Source organism: Nuphar pumila, chromosome 12 (genome assembly GCF_984573655.1).
Source record: "Nuphar pumila chromosome 12, dmNupPumi1.hap1.1, whole genome shotgun sequence".
Taxonomy (NCBI): Eukaryota; Viridiplantae; Streptophyta; class Magnoliopsida; order Nymphaeales; family Nymphaeaceae; genus Nuphar; species Nuphar pumila.
The window spans coordinates 10,622,077-10,637,580 of record NC_143260.1 but is presented as its reverse complement, the minus strand read 5'-3'; the positions used below and the strand labels follow the sequence as shown (position 1 = coordinate 10,637,580).

General features: G+C 36.9%; 1 protein-coding gene across 1 annotated transcript in view; it reads left to right on the top strand.

Annotated features, from left to right (window-relative positions):
• LOC149819964 (protein CHROMATIN REMODELING 5-like) overlaps positions 1-15,504 on the top strand; it is a 123,907-nt gene that overhangs the window by 96,482 nt on the left and 11,921 nt on the right. Inside the window, exons 29-30 of the mRNA XM_089983674.1 lie at positions 5,853-6,221; positions 6,314-6,407. Coding sequence (XP_089839800.1) covers positions 5,853-6,221; positions 6,314-6,407 — 463 coding nt within the window. The remainder of the gene's footprint in view (positions 1-5,852; positions 6,222-6,313; positions 6,408-15,504) is intronic.

Here is a 15,504-nt window from a genome sequence, read left to right as displayed (position 1 = left end):
CGCTTATTGGTTGAGATATGGATTCGTACTGTGTTCCTTATTTGCACATTTACTTGCTTGCTTAGATATGTGACTGATGTATGGTTTCGTACCTCATGCCTTATTTGCATAATTACTTGCTTGTTTAGATATTCAATCGATGTACAAATTTGTACCTCGTGCGTTTTGCTTATACGTCTTTCGCTCAATGTGCGATTTTGCATGTCGAGTATTGCTTAGTACGTTGCTATCACGCTATAATGTTCTCATGCTCGCAGATATGGTATACAAGTCGATGCAGCCCTCTATATATCATGTTCTTGCTAATTTTTGAAGGATGCGAGTTGCGCTTGTGTACAACAGTTCCTCTTTAAATGATTCCTTATGCGAATTCAGTTTTCAGATGCACTGTTTTGCTAGAGCGAAAATTGGAAGTCTTGCAGGTTGCGAAAGTGCAACTAAGTTTTTCAAGACGATACTTTCGAATAAAATGTTTTACAACTATAATTTGATATTTTAATATGATTCAGAAACTCTGAAAAGGGTCACAACTTATCAAGGGTGCAACCTTGCAAAGCAAGCTCGAAGGTTTTGGGAGTTTCAATATATATCAAGCAAGTCTCTCAAGTTGCCATGTCTTTGGAGAACGGAAGCTAGACCCGCAACGATCTCCTGCATGCAATGTGTATCGTCACTTCAAAAGAGTGATTCGAGGCAAATCTCGTATCGTACAACATGCCATTGTGTTAAAATAAATTAAAAGACTTGATCTTATGAAACAGAGTAATTATTGTATCACTTCTCTTATAAAGGATAAATGTTGGGGTTTCTTTTGAGAAACCGTTTCCCCCTTTTATCGTAGTTGTACCTTTTAATAGGTATGGTCGTACCTTTGGACGGGTACGTCACGTTGGTGTTACGATGATTGGTTGAGAGGTATATGGTAACCTCGAAACGTGTTTTGGCACCTTATTGCAATCATGTAATGTTGATGATCGCCTAACAGGCAAGAGGCTCGTGAGGGTCTAAAGGACCGGAGCATGACAAATATGAAATTGAATGATTATACTGTGTACTTTTACAAAGCAGATGTGTTGGGGATTTCATATGAGAAATCCATTCCCCTCTCATCGTGATTGTACTTTTGAACATGTACGTTGTGTATTACGATGAGTAGGATGAGGGGTCCATGTTTACCTCGAACGTGCAATGGCGCGTATAACACACAAAATGGTGATGGTTTCTCCTTCACAGGCAAGATGCTCGAGTGAGTCGAAAGACTAGAGCATGTAGAACGGGGCGGCGGTTAAGAAACCCCCGTCGTGCTCGTTCGACATGGTTCGTCAAGAGAGAGGACGGATGGTACAAAACTTCGATGAACAGGTCCTTTAATGACAGTTACGGGCAAAAGACTCGGATTCCCCAGTCATCGGAGTTAGGGGAAATGGGCTACAAATGGTAGCTTACAGTTGGATGCATCCACAGACCACCTATGCCTTTGGGGATTTACTCTCTTGGTCACTGGCCATGCCCTTAGGAGCGGACTCAGTCAGCCATCCGGGTTATCTAAAATACATAGCATAATAAACCCCTGGATTGGTCTCGACTGTTTCTATGTTTCGTGCCTTGCGCGTACCCGCCTGGCCAGCTAATATCGAAACATAAGATAAACTATTCATATTATTGAAATATGCACGCTGGTTGTAGCGTTACACTAGTTCCTTGTTTGTAATAACTGGCTGCTCGTGCTAGTTAAATGCTTATGATAATAGCATTATGCTAGTTGCAATATGACACTTGTGACATGCTTTACTACTTGGTCAAACTATCCTGGCTTGTCAATGTGATTGCTTACAACTCGAAATCTACGAACTGGTTGACATCTTAAGATTAATGCGGCTGCTTACAACTCGAAATCTACGAACTGGTTGAAATCTTAAGATTAATGCGGCTGCTTACAGCTCGTAACCTACGAACTGTTTATAACTAAGACTAATGGAGTTGCCTGTCTTATTAGTTGCTTACAACTTCTGGTTAGTATAACTATTGTTGCATGATTGCTTACCGAGTGTAACTTATAGACTATTTGTCGTGCTATTTCTTGCACCTTATGAGTGAGGTAGTTACTTGCCGTAAAATTTTGTAAACCTTTATTTGTTTGCATATTCAAATATTCATGTTAGAAATGCTTACTCATTTGCATAGTCTATTGCACCTGCCGAATATAACTCATAATTTGTTTTAATTGCTTATTTCAGTTTTATATTGACTCTCTTGTGCACCTACCAGTTTTTCGTGAAACTGACCCATTTTATGGGCAGGTGATGTATAGGTGACACAGTCTGCGATGGCACGATGGCGTGATGAGATCAAGATAGAGCTCTTTCCCTGACGTTTCGCTCCTGAGAACATGTTGGTAAATTTGGTAATGAAGCGTATTTCAAAAATTCTCTTTTAATTAAACCTTGAGTTACTAAAACTGTTTTAGTAAAACTTCTTTTTGGTTTCAACAAATGAGTTGTAAAATTCCATGAACAAATTCTCAATTATTGAAACTGCATTTCGAAACTATTTGATTTTAACAGTTGTGCGGAATTCGACAAAGGAAAGTTTACACTGTAATGCGCTCAAGGTCCATTGACTTGTGGTTTTAAAAATATCATTTTCCGCTGAAGTATTATTTAAACTCTGATTATTGTATGATTTCAAAGCTTTTTAAACTATCCAAAAAAGTTACAAGTCCTGGATTTTTGGGGCGTTACACTTGAGCAACGAAGGCTACCTTTTTCTCATAGGGTCTCTTTAGTTTAGGACAATATGTCTTGACATGCCCCGATACACGACAATAACTTTTTTTTTCAAACTCATTGCCTTGCTTGCCATAGTTATCATTGTTTGGTCTTCGATAATGTGGTGATTTGTAAGCACAGACATGGTTTCTCTGCCTAGACACGGTTAGGACCGAATCATCATCATCTTTAAATGTCTTTTTTTTAGTGTATTTTCCTGCATACTTAGTTCTTCAATAGTGTCTTCAATAAAGGGGACTTTTCCTCTATGAAGAAGAGTCGATTTGGTAGACTCAAACTCCGGTCTTAAACTATTGATGAATTGATAGAAATGTTGCGCATCAATTTGTCTTTGACGTAGTTCTATGTCTTTGGGACAATGTCATTGTGGCTCAAGAAGAGCTAACTCATTCCAAAGGTCGGCCAACTCACTAAAGTATTCTCTAATACTTTTTTCTCCTTAAGTCATAGTCCGTATTTTGTCTTGCAAGTTGCAAATGTGGGCGATATCTTTTAAGAGAATACATTTTCTTAAGATAGTCATGCTTTATTTGCATGTTCAAATTTAGCTAGGCTCAAGTACTTCTTGATATCAACACTACTAATGAGCCAAGACATAATCTTGGTATGCTCCATTTTCTATTCTTTCTATTTTTCTCATATGTTGTCATAGCCTTGGTCTTTTCTGCCTCCGTAAGAGGTACTTCTTTTTCTCCTTCTATTTTAGTAAGAATTAGTTTGAGTTCCAAATCCGACACATCCACTAATCCCCACAAGCCACAAAATGGGCTCACACACAAACACCCACTAAAGGGGCAAACACAAAGAATAAAAATTAATATTTTGTTGATCGACACTATGCAAGAAGCATATATTATGGCGGGGCTTTTTTTTCCATATTTATACACAAAGAGGAAGGACCTCATAGAGTCGTTGGGGTCCCAACGACAGCCGTTGGGATCCCAATGACTCTCTTTGTTGACCAGTCAACTTATGCTGATTAATTCAAAACCAAAACAAAAAATAAAAAACCTAATCCTAGTTACTATTTCTAGTTCTTATATAGTTTCATTACATATTACTATATATATACATATAAATATATATATGCACACTTATTTTTAACATGGGGCTTCTCCTAGAAAGGTACTTCATTTGAAAAAATCCTTATATGGTTTAAAATCCTTATATGATAGATTTAGTTTTGCTATACCTACACATTTAAACTATACTGGCATTGCTATAATATGATGCAGAAAGTCATTCTTCTTCTGTATGTTGATTATATGATCATCACAGGTGAAGAAAAATAGACAGTTAATCATATTAAAGTTATTCTAAAAAAATATTTTGAAATAACTGATCTTGGATTTCTTAGATTTTTTTCTAGGAATCGAGGTTGCTTATTCTCCTCGAGGGTATCTACTTACTCAAACTAATTTTACTAATGAGATTATTGACAGGTCCGGGGTTACTGATGAGAAACAGGTGGATACTCCAGAAGTTATCAATGCTAAAATGAAGAAAGGTGATGGATCACTTTTGGAAGTTCCAACTCCGTATCGCCAGGATTGGCACTTTGACTTAACTATTACCCGACCTGATATTGTGCATACAGTCCATACTGCAAGCCAGTTTCAACATGCTCCCATCACAATTCAAATGAGTGTTGTGATGTTGATCATTAGATATTTATAAAATTCACCTTCTAAGGGTCTTTTATTATCTTCCTCTTCCTCTCTTGAGTTAATTGCTTATTCTAACTCAGATTTGGAAGGAGATCCAAATGATCGATGCTCAACTATTGGTTTTTGTGTATTTTTAGGTGATTCTCTGGTACCTTGGAAGTGAAAAAAAGCAACAAAAAGTATTATTATCATCTATTGAAGTTGAATACCGTATGATGACTACTACAACATCAAAGATTGCTTGGCTACGACGTTTGCTTCTTTTGCAGACACCCTCCGGATTATGCTGTAAAAATAAGAGTGTCATACATAGCTGACAACCATACATTTCATGAAAGGACTAAACATATCGAAATGGGCTGTCGCATCGTACTTGAGGAATTCCTGAAGAAAACCATTATTTTGTCCTATGTCACCTCAAAATATTGGTTGACTGACTTCTTCACCAAAACGCGTTTGTCACCTCAATTTCACTCTCCTTGACATACTTTTGGTTTTTACACCGGGGGAGTGTTAATGTACATTGTTGATTGTGTATGTATTATATATATATACATTTTTTGTATGTAATAAAAATACCTATCAAGGGTATTTTAGTCTTTTCTTGTGTAATAGGGTCAGCTTAGTAAGGGATTTTTTGTAAATCTATTTTTACTTTTTTGCTTTTTATTTTTTAAATTTTTTATATTAGATAGCTGTTGGGACAACCCAACTAGCTGTGGGGGCTTTGTCCTCTTTTGTGTCTATATAAAGGGATGCTCCCCATTGTAAAACCTATGCTTTCATAAGCATTTTTGTGAAGTAATACAAGTTATATTTTTATATTGTTGCTCTCTTGTGATTTGTAGTTGTTGTGCATCTCCTTTGTGAGATTGTATTTGTCGCACAAGTGGCCCTTTTGTATTTGTTCTCTCTTGTAGCCCTTAATGGCATTCTCTTGTATTTTTCTTGTTTCATTACAGTATTCCCAACAAAAGGAAGTCTTTTTCCATGCTTTTCCTATTGTTTTTAATATTTTTCAAGCTTTCCCAAGAGTAAGTCTTTTCTAGAAAATTCACGAAATCCTTCTGGAGGCATAGGTTTTATGAAATTGCAAATTGCTCCTCAATGAGGATCTGAAAATTCTTGCTTCTGCTATGTCAAAGCAGATTCTCATAAACCATGAAATATTATATTCTGTGGAAGTCCTGGCATGTTATCATAACCTAGATCATGCAACAAGAAATTGCATAAAGGGATGTCAACTATCCTGCATGATGATGTCATCAGTCTACCACATTCATTTGTATTATACTGTGATATTCTATTATTTCTTTATTCATTTTATGGCAAATTAGGTGAAACATATTTTATTTTGCTTAACGAATCCTATCCCATGACTTTTCCATTCTTTCAGGAATTTGAGGTTGATGGTGAGAAGAGCTTAAAGTTGGAGTTGCCTGGTAAATCTTCAAAAAGAGGGAGAGAGTGCCTTTTTAGTGTGAGTGCTCATGGAGCAAAGGGGAAATCTGGTGTTGCTAAGAAGAATCTCAAGATAAACAAAGATGAAAAACTTTTGAAAGCTGAACCTAGAGTCAAAGAGGAAGGAGAAATTTCTGAGTCAGAGGAGCCTGAAAAGTATCGTCGGTATAAGGAAAAGATTGATCAAGAAACAAAGGAAGAGAAGTGGAGGGAGTGGTGTGCAGACGTCATGTCTGATGAGTTGCGTACACTTAGACGTCTAGAAAAATTGCAGACTACCAGTGGGAATCTTCCAAAGGAAGAGGTTAATTCTTTTGCCAGTTTTCCTTGTTTTGTGACCTATTTCACTAGGTGTTGGAAATGATTGGTCTTTTCTTATCTGTGTTTCCTTAACAGGTGCTCTCCAAGGTTAGGAAATATTTACAAGTTCTTGGGCATGAAATTGACCTTATTGTGGAGGCGCATGCAACTTCTCATAAAAATTATACCAGTATGATTATCTTAATCCTTTCTTTAGATTTATTTTTATTCTATTTTAGTTATTTATTTTGTGTGGATGTGGTGGAGAAAAGGGAAGCAGTTTTAATTGGTCTGTGACTTGGGGTGCGCTACCTGTTCTTGTAGGCTGACAATTTGTGTTGATGAAGCTGTTTATGACGCATAGTATGTCCTCAAATTTTCGTGGATACTGCTTTAGATAAGGGATATAGCCATTTCTATCAAGTTTTCTGTACAACTACTATATAAGAGGATAAGGCACATGAGTGAAAATGGAACATCCTTGTGACAGCTTCAGTATTTAATAGAACAAGGAATAAATGCTGCATCCTAGGATCTATATCATTAACTACTTTTTCAAAGTGACTGTTTGTCATAGTTTTGTGCATTGTTGTGGGAAAAATAATGTTATTTTATTTGTTTTCAATGCTATTAGCATCCAGGATATATCAGAAGATCCGTTTCTTTCCACTTAGGTATCTATTCGGTGGATCGAGCCATAATCATTCTTAATATGGCACCAATATCATTATCTGAAGCTTCTCCGGGAGGGCAGTTTTAGGATGATGTAGAAAAACATTGCAAAGAAGAGCGTCTGCACACAAAAGGCACGCACACAGACATACTTTTGATAATATAAATAGTAGAAAATTGGTTACAATGGAGTTAAGTAAATTATTCTATCAAATTAGATTTTTTCCTGTTAATATTGCAACACAAGGAAGAATCTTGCTATTTTCAGAAATTCCAATAAAATAGTTATAATATTATTTTACAGATATTTTATATTATAATATTTTCCAGTTATCAAGAGCTGCAAACGAGGCTTCTTAATTGCTCTGGATGGGATAGTATAGGATCCTGAGGATCATCAACCAATTTCACATTGACTGCAATGGGAGTGGGAAGTGGTTTGCAATTTGTCATCCCAAAACGAGAAAGAATGTCCAGAGCATACTTGCTCTAAGATAAAATGAGAGATGCTGGTTTGATCAACCTCAATGCCAAGGAATTACCGCAAGGGGCCTAAATCCTTCGTATAAAACTGCTTTTTGTGCATTGACTTGAGTTGTGTGATTCTGCCATGATTACTGCCTGTAATAACAAGATCATCGACATAGAAAAGAATGATAGTAACATAAAATTGATCGAAATAAATAAATAACAAGTTATCACATTTGACTTCGGACGAAGCCTAGAGATCGAACAACAACACTAAAAGTCTCAAGCCACGCACGAGATGCTTGCTTCAAACCGTAAATAGCCTCTCTTGAGCAAAGCACTGTGGTCTTGGTATTGGCCTCAGGATATCCAGGAGGGTGTTCCATGTACACTTCTTCGTGTAAGGAGTCATGAAGGAGAGTAAGGTTCCATCCATACATAGTGGCAAGCGACAAAACCACACGAATAGTACCCCGACCATATTCTTGTGTATACCCCTTTGCCACCAGCCTTGCTTTATATCTCTCATTGTTGCCATTAGCCCTATATTTAATTTTATAGACCCAATGACATCCAACGACATTTTTATTGTCAGTTCTGGGCACTACTTCTCATGTATCACACTCATGGAGAGCAGAAATCTCCTCGTTCATAGCCTCAACCCACTTGGGATGCTATCGAGCATCATGATAAAATTTGGGTTCTTGACCAGAATCGATGGATGTGGCAAAAGTATGAAACTCAGCAGAAAAGGAATCATAGATCACCCAATGCTGCAGTGGATGTCTAATCCAGGCAGACCTTCGAGGCTGATTTGATTGAGGTGCATCGACAGGTTCAGCTGTAGTAGAAGGGGTAGAATCTAACAGCCCAGGTGAAGGTGCAGGAATAATCTGATCAGCATTAGGAAAGTGAGCAGCATCTTCATGTGGAACACTATGATGATGTCAGTGATATGTTTGGGGATAAAAGGTGAAGAAAGAACGTGGTTGTGACTGGCTTGCACCTTCGGGAAGAGTGGTTGCAACATTATGATTAGCACATATAGGTGATGTCATTGTATCACTTGTTTGCCCATTGGCTGCTGGTTTTTCTGGGATCGGTGAGACACTTGATGGCTTGAAGATCGAGAGTCGCTCATGTGAACTGATTGGACTGGAATGACGGCTGTCATTGCTAGTAGCATCAAACTCATGTTCATGAACAAAACATGCCTCGAAATAATTAATTTACCCTTTGTATACATCTGCACCTTAGGTGAAAGCTTATCAAGTAAGGAATTATGCACATGCACAAAACATCGACTGTCGAAGGTGTGTAAAAGGGAATAATCAGGATGTTATTCGTGAAGCATAAAATAAGCGGAGTACCCACCAAGAAGAGTAAGAGGCATGTGATTGATAAAAAAAGTGGTTGTGTGAAAGGCCTCAATCCATAAACTTAGCTGAATTTTGGATTCTTCCATAAGAGTAAGTGATGTTTCGAATATGTGTGTGTTTCCTTTCAGCCACCCCATTCTCCTAAGAAGTCTGTGGGCAAGATAACCCATGTTTGATTCCATGAGCATTTAGGTAATTAGAAAAAGCCACGGATACATTTACCACCACCATCACTAAGAAAACACAATATTTTGTAGGAAAATTGATTTTTGACAAGGGTTTTAAACTTTTGAAAGATGGATAATACTTGGTCTTTGGTTTTCAAAAAATAGATCCAAGTATAATTAGAAAAGCCATCCACGAAAATTACATAGAAATGGGATTTAGACAAGGACATCACGGGTGTAGGACCCCAAACATCAGAATGTATTAACTCAAGAGGAAATAAAGTTCTTTTATTAGAAACATGAAACGGGAGCTCATGGCTCTTTCAAACTCGACATTGAACACATGACATGGAACGAACAATAAACTTATTATTTAAAGAAATAAGCCCTTTATTAAACAAAATTTCAAGGAAGGTAGAGTTATAGTGCCACAGTGAGACATCATTATTGGATATAACTTCATCTGACATGAGAATTGACCAACAAAAGCTTCATTCACGACGAACAACCCTCTGCATCTCTTTCCTTTAATGAGGTTCCACTTTGTGTGAATGTCTTTCACAGAGATGGAAAAAGAGAAAGAAATACAGGAGTTAGATTGATCAGTAAGTTGAGACACAAAAACAAGATTACACTTAAAATTTTCAACAAAAAAGGTATTTGGAAGATGAAAGGGACCATGGAGAGTGTGAATGGTGGTGGTTCCAATATGGGTAATGAAATGTGCTTTTTCATCACCAGTGATGATTTTCTCATTACCAAGATAAGGAACAAGATTTGTGAGCTTACCTGCATCACCTGTGACATGATGTGCAACACCTGAATCTAGAAACCAAGTACTCGGTTGTGGGGTATGAGAAGTGGAAGAGGTTGTTCGATTCCGGGGGAAATTTGTATCAAAAGAATTCAAAATTTTTTTTGACCTAAATGGGATTATTCATCAAAAATTTTGCTCATACACTCCTCAACAAAATGGTCTAGCTGAAAGAAAGCATAGACATATTGTTGAAACCACTAGAACACTTTTTATATCAAGAAATGTTCCAAAATTGTTTTGGGCTGAAGCCGCTCTTACGGCAGTTTATTTGATAAATAGAATGCCTTAAAAAATTATTGAAAATATATCTCCCATTGAAAATTTGTTTAAAATCTCCCCCGATTATAAAAGGTTGACAGTCTTTGGATGTAAATGTTTTATTTTTACCCATATAAATGACAAACTTTCCCCAAAAGCAATCTCTTGTGTTTTTTCAGGCTATGCTGAAAATCAAAAGGGATATTGATGCTATGACATGGAAAGAAATATTTGAATGCTTTAAAAAAATTTATTTCTATGTAAAGACTTAATTCAAAACCAACAATGATGAATTAAAAGCTTTAGAAAAAACAAAAACTTGAGAAATTCAAACATTACCCAAAGGACGGAAAACTATAGGGTGTAGATGGGTTTATAAAATTAAAACTAAATGGGATGGGACATTGGAAAGATATAAAGCTCGATTAGTAGCTAAGGGATATAGTCAAGAATATGGAATTGACTATGATGAAACCTTTGCCCCAGTTGCTCGAATGACGACTGTCAGAACCCTTATATTTATAGCATCAATTCAAAAATGTCCTATTTTTCAAATGGATGTAAAAAATGCCTTTTTAAATGATAATTTAGATAAAGAGGTCTACATGGATCTTCCATCAGGTTTGAATTTAGCACTTGGAAAAACTCTTAGGTTATGAAAAGTCTTGTATGGATTAAAAAAAACTCCCAAAGCTTTGGTATGATAGATTTAGTAATCTAATGACTCAACTTTATTTTAAATCTTGTTTTACTGACACTGCATTATTTGTTAAGTCTTCCAATGCAGGGATGGTCATACTGCTACTCTACGTGGATGATATGATAATCACAGGAGGTGATAAGCAGGGAGTAAATCATATCAAAGATGTGCTTAAAGACAACTTTGATATGACAAATCTTGGTTTTTTAAGATATTTTCTTGATATTGAAGTGGCTTATTCACCTCGTGGTTATTTTTTGTCACAGACTAAGTATGCAACAAAGATTATTGAGAGATCAGGACTCTCAGATGATAAACGGGTTGACACTTCAGAGGTCATAAATGCAAAAATGAAAAAGGATGATGGAGAACCTCTGCAAGATCCAACCCTATAAAGACAATTGATTGGAGCTTTGTCTTACTTTTCTATTACTCATCCTGATATTTCTCATGTTATTCATTCAGTTAGTCAATTTCAATATGCTCTCACTACAGTACATATGAGTGTTGTAATGAGAATTATTAGATATATAAAGAACTCTATAAATTATGGATTGTTTTGTCATCCTCGTCCTCATTAGAAGTCATTGCGTACTCAGACTCTGACTGGGGAGGGGATGTGAATGATAGACACTCAACTATTGGTTTGTGTTTTTGTAGGTGACTCTCTGATCTCATGGCGATGCAAGAAGCAACAAAAGGTACCTCTCTTCTCAACTGAAGCTTAATATCGTGCCATAGCAACGACCACGTCAGAGTTAGTATGGCTTCAACAATTACTGGAGGACTTGGGAATCCACATTAAAGAACCCTCCAAATTGTGTTGTGATAACAAGAGCGTTGTGTATATTGCAAGCAAGCATACATTCCATGAGAGGACAAAACACATTGAAATGGATTGTCACTATGTCCGTGAAGAATTTTTGCGAAAGACTATCACATTGCCCTATGTTCCATCAGAGTATCAACTAGCGGATTTCTTCACCAAAGCGCTTTCGTCACCCAGATTTCACTTCCTACTTGGCAAACTCTCGGTTGTTCCACCATGAGTTTGAGGGGGTGTTATATATATATATATATAAACCGAAATACCCCTTAGGGGTATTTCGGTCTTTTCACCAAATAGGCGTCAGCCCCTAATGAGCTGATATTTTATCTTTTTGCTTTTGTACTTTTATCTTTTTGCTTTTTTGTTTTTTAACTTTTGTCTTTTTCTTTTTGCTTTTGTATCTTTTTTGTTTTTTGCTTGTCTTTTTCTATGCAAAAGGGGCAGCTCATATGACTGTTGGAGCTGCCCCAATGGTTACATGTTCAGCCCCTTATTCTCATTGTATTATAAATAGCCTCTTGGGCCATGTATATTCTTCAACTCTTTGGAGTGCCTTTTTATGCAATAACAATTTGTTAAGACCCTTGTGTGGGTGCTTTCATTGATTCAATCAAGTATTCTACTTGATTGAAAGTGTGTTCTTGCATGTGTATCGGATTCAATCCACTTCATTACAGGAGGATCCATTTAAACTTCTTCATTTAAATTTTCATTTAAGAAAGCATTCTTAACATCTAACAAATATTTTCTAATAAATGCTACTGCAACTAGAGCCCTAACTGTAGTCATGCGAGCTACTGAAGCAAATGTTTCCTCATAATCTATTTCATATTCTTGGGAATATCCTTTTGCAACTAATCTTGCTTTATATCTTTTCAGGCACCCGTCACTCTTTGTTTTGACTTCAAATACCCATCTACATCTTATTGTCTTCTTTTTCTTAGGAAAATGTTGGACTTTCAAAGTATGTGCCTTGAGTAGTGCATCTAATTATCTTTTCATAGCTTCTACCCATTCTTTTATATTTTTAGCTTCTTTATAGTTAGATGGTTAGTAATATAAATGAATTGCTAGAAGGCATGCCCTATAGTATAGAGAGTTTTCATAGGAGACAAACCTATTTGGAGGCTTATGTATCTGTTCATATCTCCTAACACTAAACTCTTCAATACTATATGGTGTCCTAATCTTTTATGCCAAAAATCTAAATTAATTTCTTTGATATGATTACAAAAAAAGAGTTTTTAGGTAAACATCAGGAATCCATATAGTAAAGATCTCCTCTTCAATGGCCTTGCCCAGTTAGCTTCTCTAACTGGAGATCTTGCACTCAACAAGCCTTAGATTAGAAAAATACTTTACACCCATAATCGAAAATTTGAGATACCAGAAAAAGGTTTAAATCTATTTTTGGAATAACCCTCACATTTAGAATAAAAAAAAAATGAAATATTGTTGAGGTTTCCTATACTTTTAACTTTAAAAAAAGTACCATCGACGGTTGACACACATGAAAAATATGAATTAGTGCAATCAGATAAAAAAGACTCATTATGAGTAATGTGAAAGAGGTTCCAAAATCCAAGAAGACTTATCCAGAGGAGAAGAAAAGGAGATGACGACACCGGATGTAGAAGGAGTGACTTTTAGAATTTGTGAGACGGCCTCCGCTATTTGGGCAATTGTTAAATCATTGAAGTTGCCCCCTTTCTTTGATTCTTGAGGTTCTTCACTTATGGCAGCCACTTTTTTGAGCTTGGGACAATCCGGTCTTATATGCCCTAGTTCTTTACAATACAACAAACAACAACAACTACGCCTTCATCCCAAAACAATTGGGGTCGGCGATATGAACCAAAAAAGAAAATCATTCTGGGTCTTCCACATGAATCCTTCTCCTCCATTCATTTCTATCCAATGCCATGTCCTCGGTGAGGTTCAAAGCATTCATATCCTTTCCTATCACCTCCATCCATGTCTTCCTAGGCCTACCCCGACCTCTTTTAACTAATATATTTTCCCATTTCTCCATCCTTCTAACTGGAGCATCATTAGGCCTTCGCCGAATATGTCCAAACCACCGTAAACGATTCTCTCTCATCTTATTTTCAATGGGTGCAACGCCTACCTTCTTACGTATCTCCTCGTTCCGAATCTTATCTTTTATTGTATTTCCACACATCCATCTCAGCATACGCATCTCAGCTACACTCATTTTTTGAATATGATGTCTCTTGGCAGCCCAACATTCCGTACCATATAGTAAAGCGGGCCTAATAGTTGTCCTATAAAACTTTCCCTTCAACCGCAATGGCATTCTACGATCGCACAATACTCCAGTTGCACTTTTCCATTTCATCCACCCAACCTTTATCCTATGATTTACATCTCCATCAATTTCTCCATACTTTTGAATGATAGATCCCAAATATTTGAAACAATCATCCACCGGTATTTCTTGCTCACCAAGCTTCACTACATTCCCATCACTACTTTGTTGCTTACTAAACCGACATTCCATGTATTCTATCTTACTCTTACTCAACTTAAAACCTCTTGCTTCCAATGTATGTCTCCATAATTCTAACTTAGCATTAACCCCAGCTCTAGACTCATCAATCAAAACAATATCATCAGCAAACAACATACACCACGGCACATTTTCTTGAATTGATCTCGTAAGCTCATCCATCACTATAGCAAATAGGAAAGGGCTTAAAGCAGATCCTTGATGTAACCCAACCGTTATAGGAAAATTGGCTGTCACCCCTCCACAAGTGCGGACATTGGTTACTACTCCTTCATACATATCCTTAATTATACTAATGTACTTGAGAGAAACACCTTTCTTCATCATTGTCCACCAGAGAACGTCCCTAGGTACTCTATCGTATGCCCTCTCCAAATCAATAAAAACCATATGCAAATCTTTGTTCCTCTCTCTATTTCTCTCAATAAGTTGTCTAAGAAGATGTATAGCTTCCATAGTTGATCTTCTAGGCATAAAACCAAATTGATTCTCTGATATCATGACAACCTTCCTCAACCTAGACTCAATCACCCTCTCCCAAAGTTTCAGAGTATGACTCATGAGTTTTATACCACGGTAGTTTGTGCAATCTTGTATATCACCCTTATTCTTATATAGAGGCACCAAAGTACTCTTCCTCCACTCATTAGGCATCTTATTTGTCCGCCAAATCTTGTTAAAAAGATTTGTCAACCATTCTAAACCTTTCTCTCACAAGCATTTCCAAGCCTCGATAGGTATACCATCTGGGCCAACTGCCCTTCTTGATTTCATTTTCTTCAAAGCCTCTGCAATTTCTTTCTTTTGAATCTTGCGCATGAAGTCATGATTCATCTCATGAAAAGGAATGGACAAGTCTCCAAGGTCTTGAGCATGACTTTCATTAAATAGCTTATCAAAATAATCTTTCCATCTCTCCTTAATCTCTTCATCTTTGACTAAAACCCTTTGTGTTTCATCTTTGATACATCTAACCATACCCAGATCCCTCGATTTCCTATCTCTCATCTTTGCAAGCCTATAAATATCCTTCTCGCCCTCTTTGGTATCCAACTTGTCATAAACCTGCTTATATACCTTATCCCTTGCGTTCCGAACTACTTTTTTAGCTTCCTTCTTTGCTATCATATACTTCTCTAAATTCTCATTATCACGACTCTTACTTAGATTTCTATAACACTCTCTTTTAACCTTAATAGCTAATTTGACATCCTCGTTCCACCACGATGTATCCTTACCTAGTGGTGCAACGCCTTTAGACTCACCCAATACCTCCTTAGCCACCTTTCTCATGCCACCTGCTATCTTATTCCACATTGACTCCGAATCCTCCTCGAGACACCAATCAACTTCCTTAACTACCTGCTCTATAAACATTCCTTGTTTAGCTCCTTTCAGTGCCCACCACTTAATTCTAGGATCTATCTTATGTCTATCCCTTTTGTGGCATTTTCTTATTCTAAGATC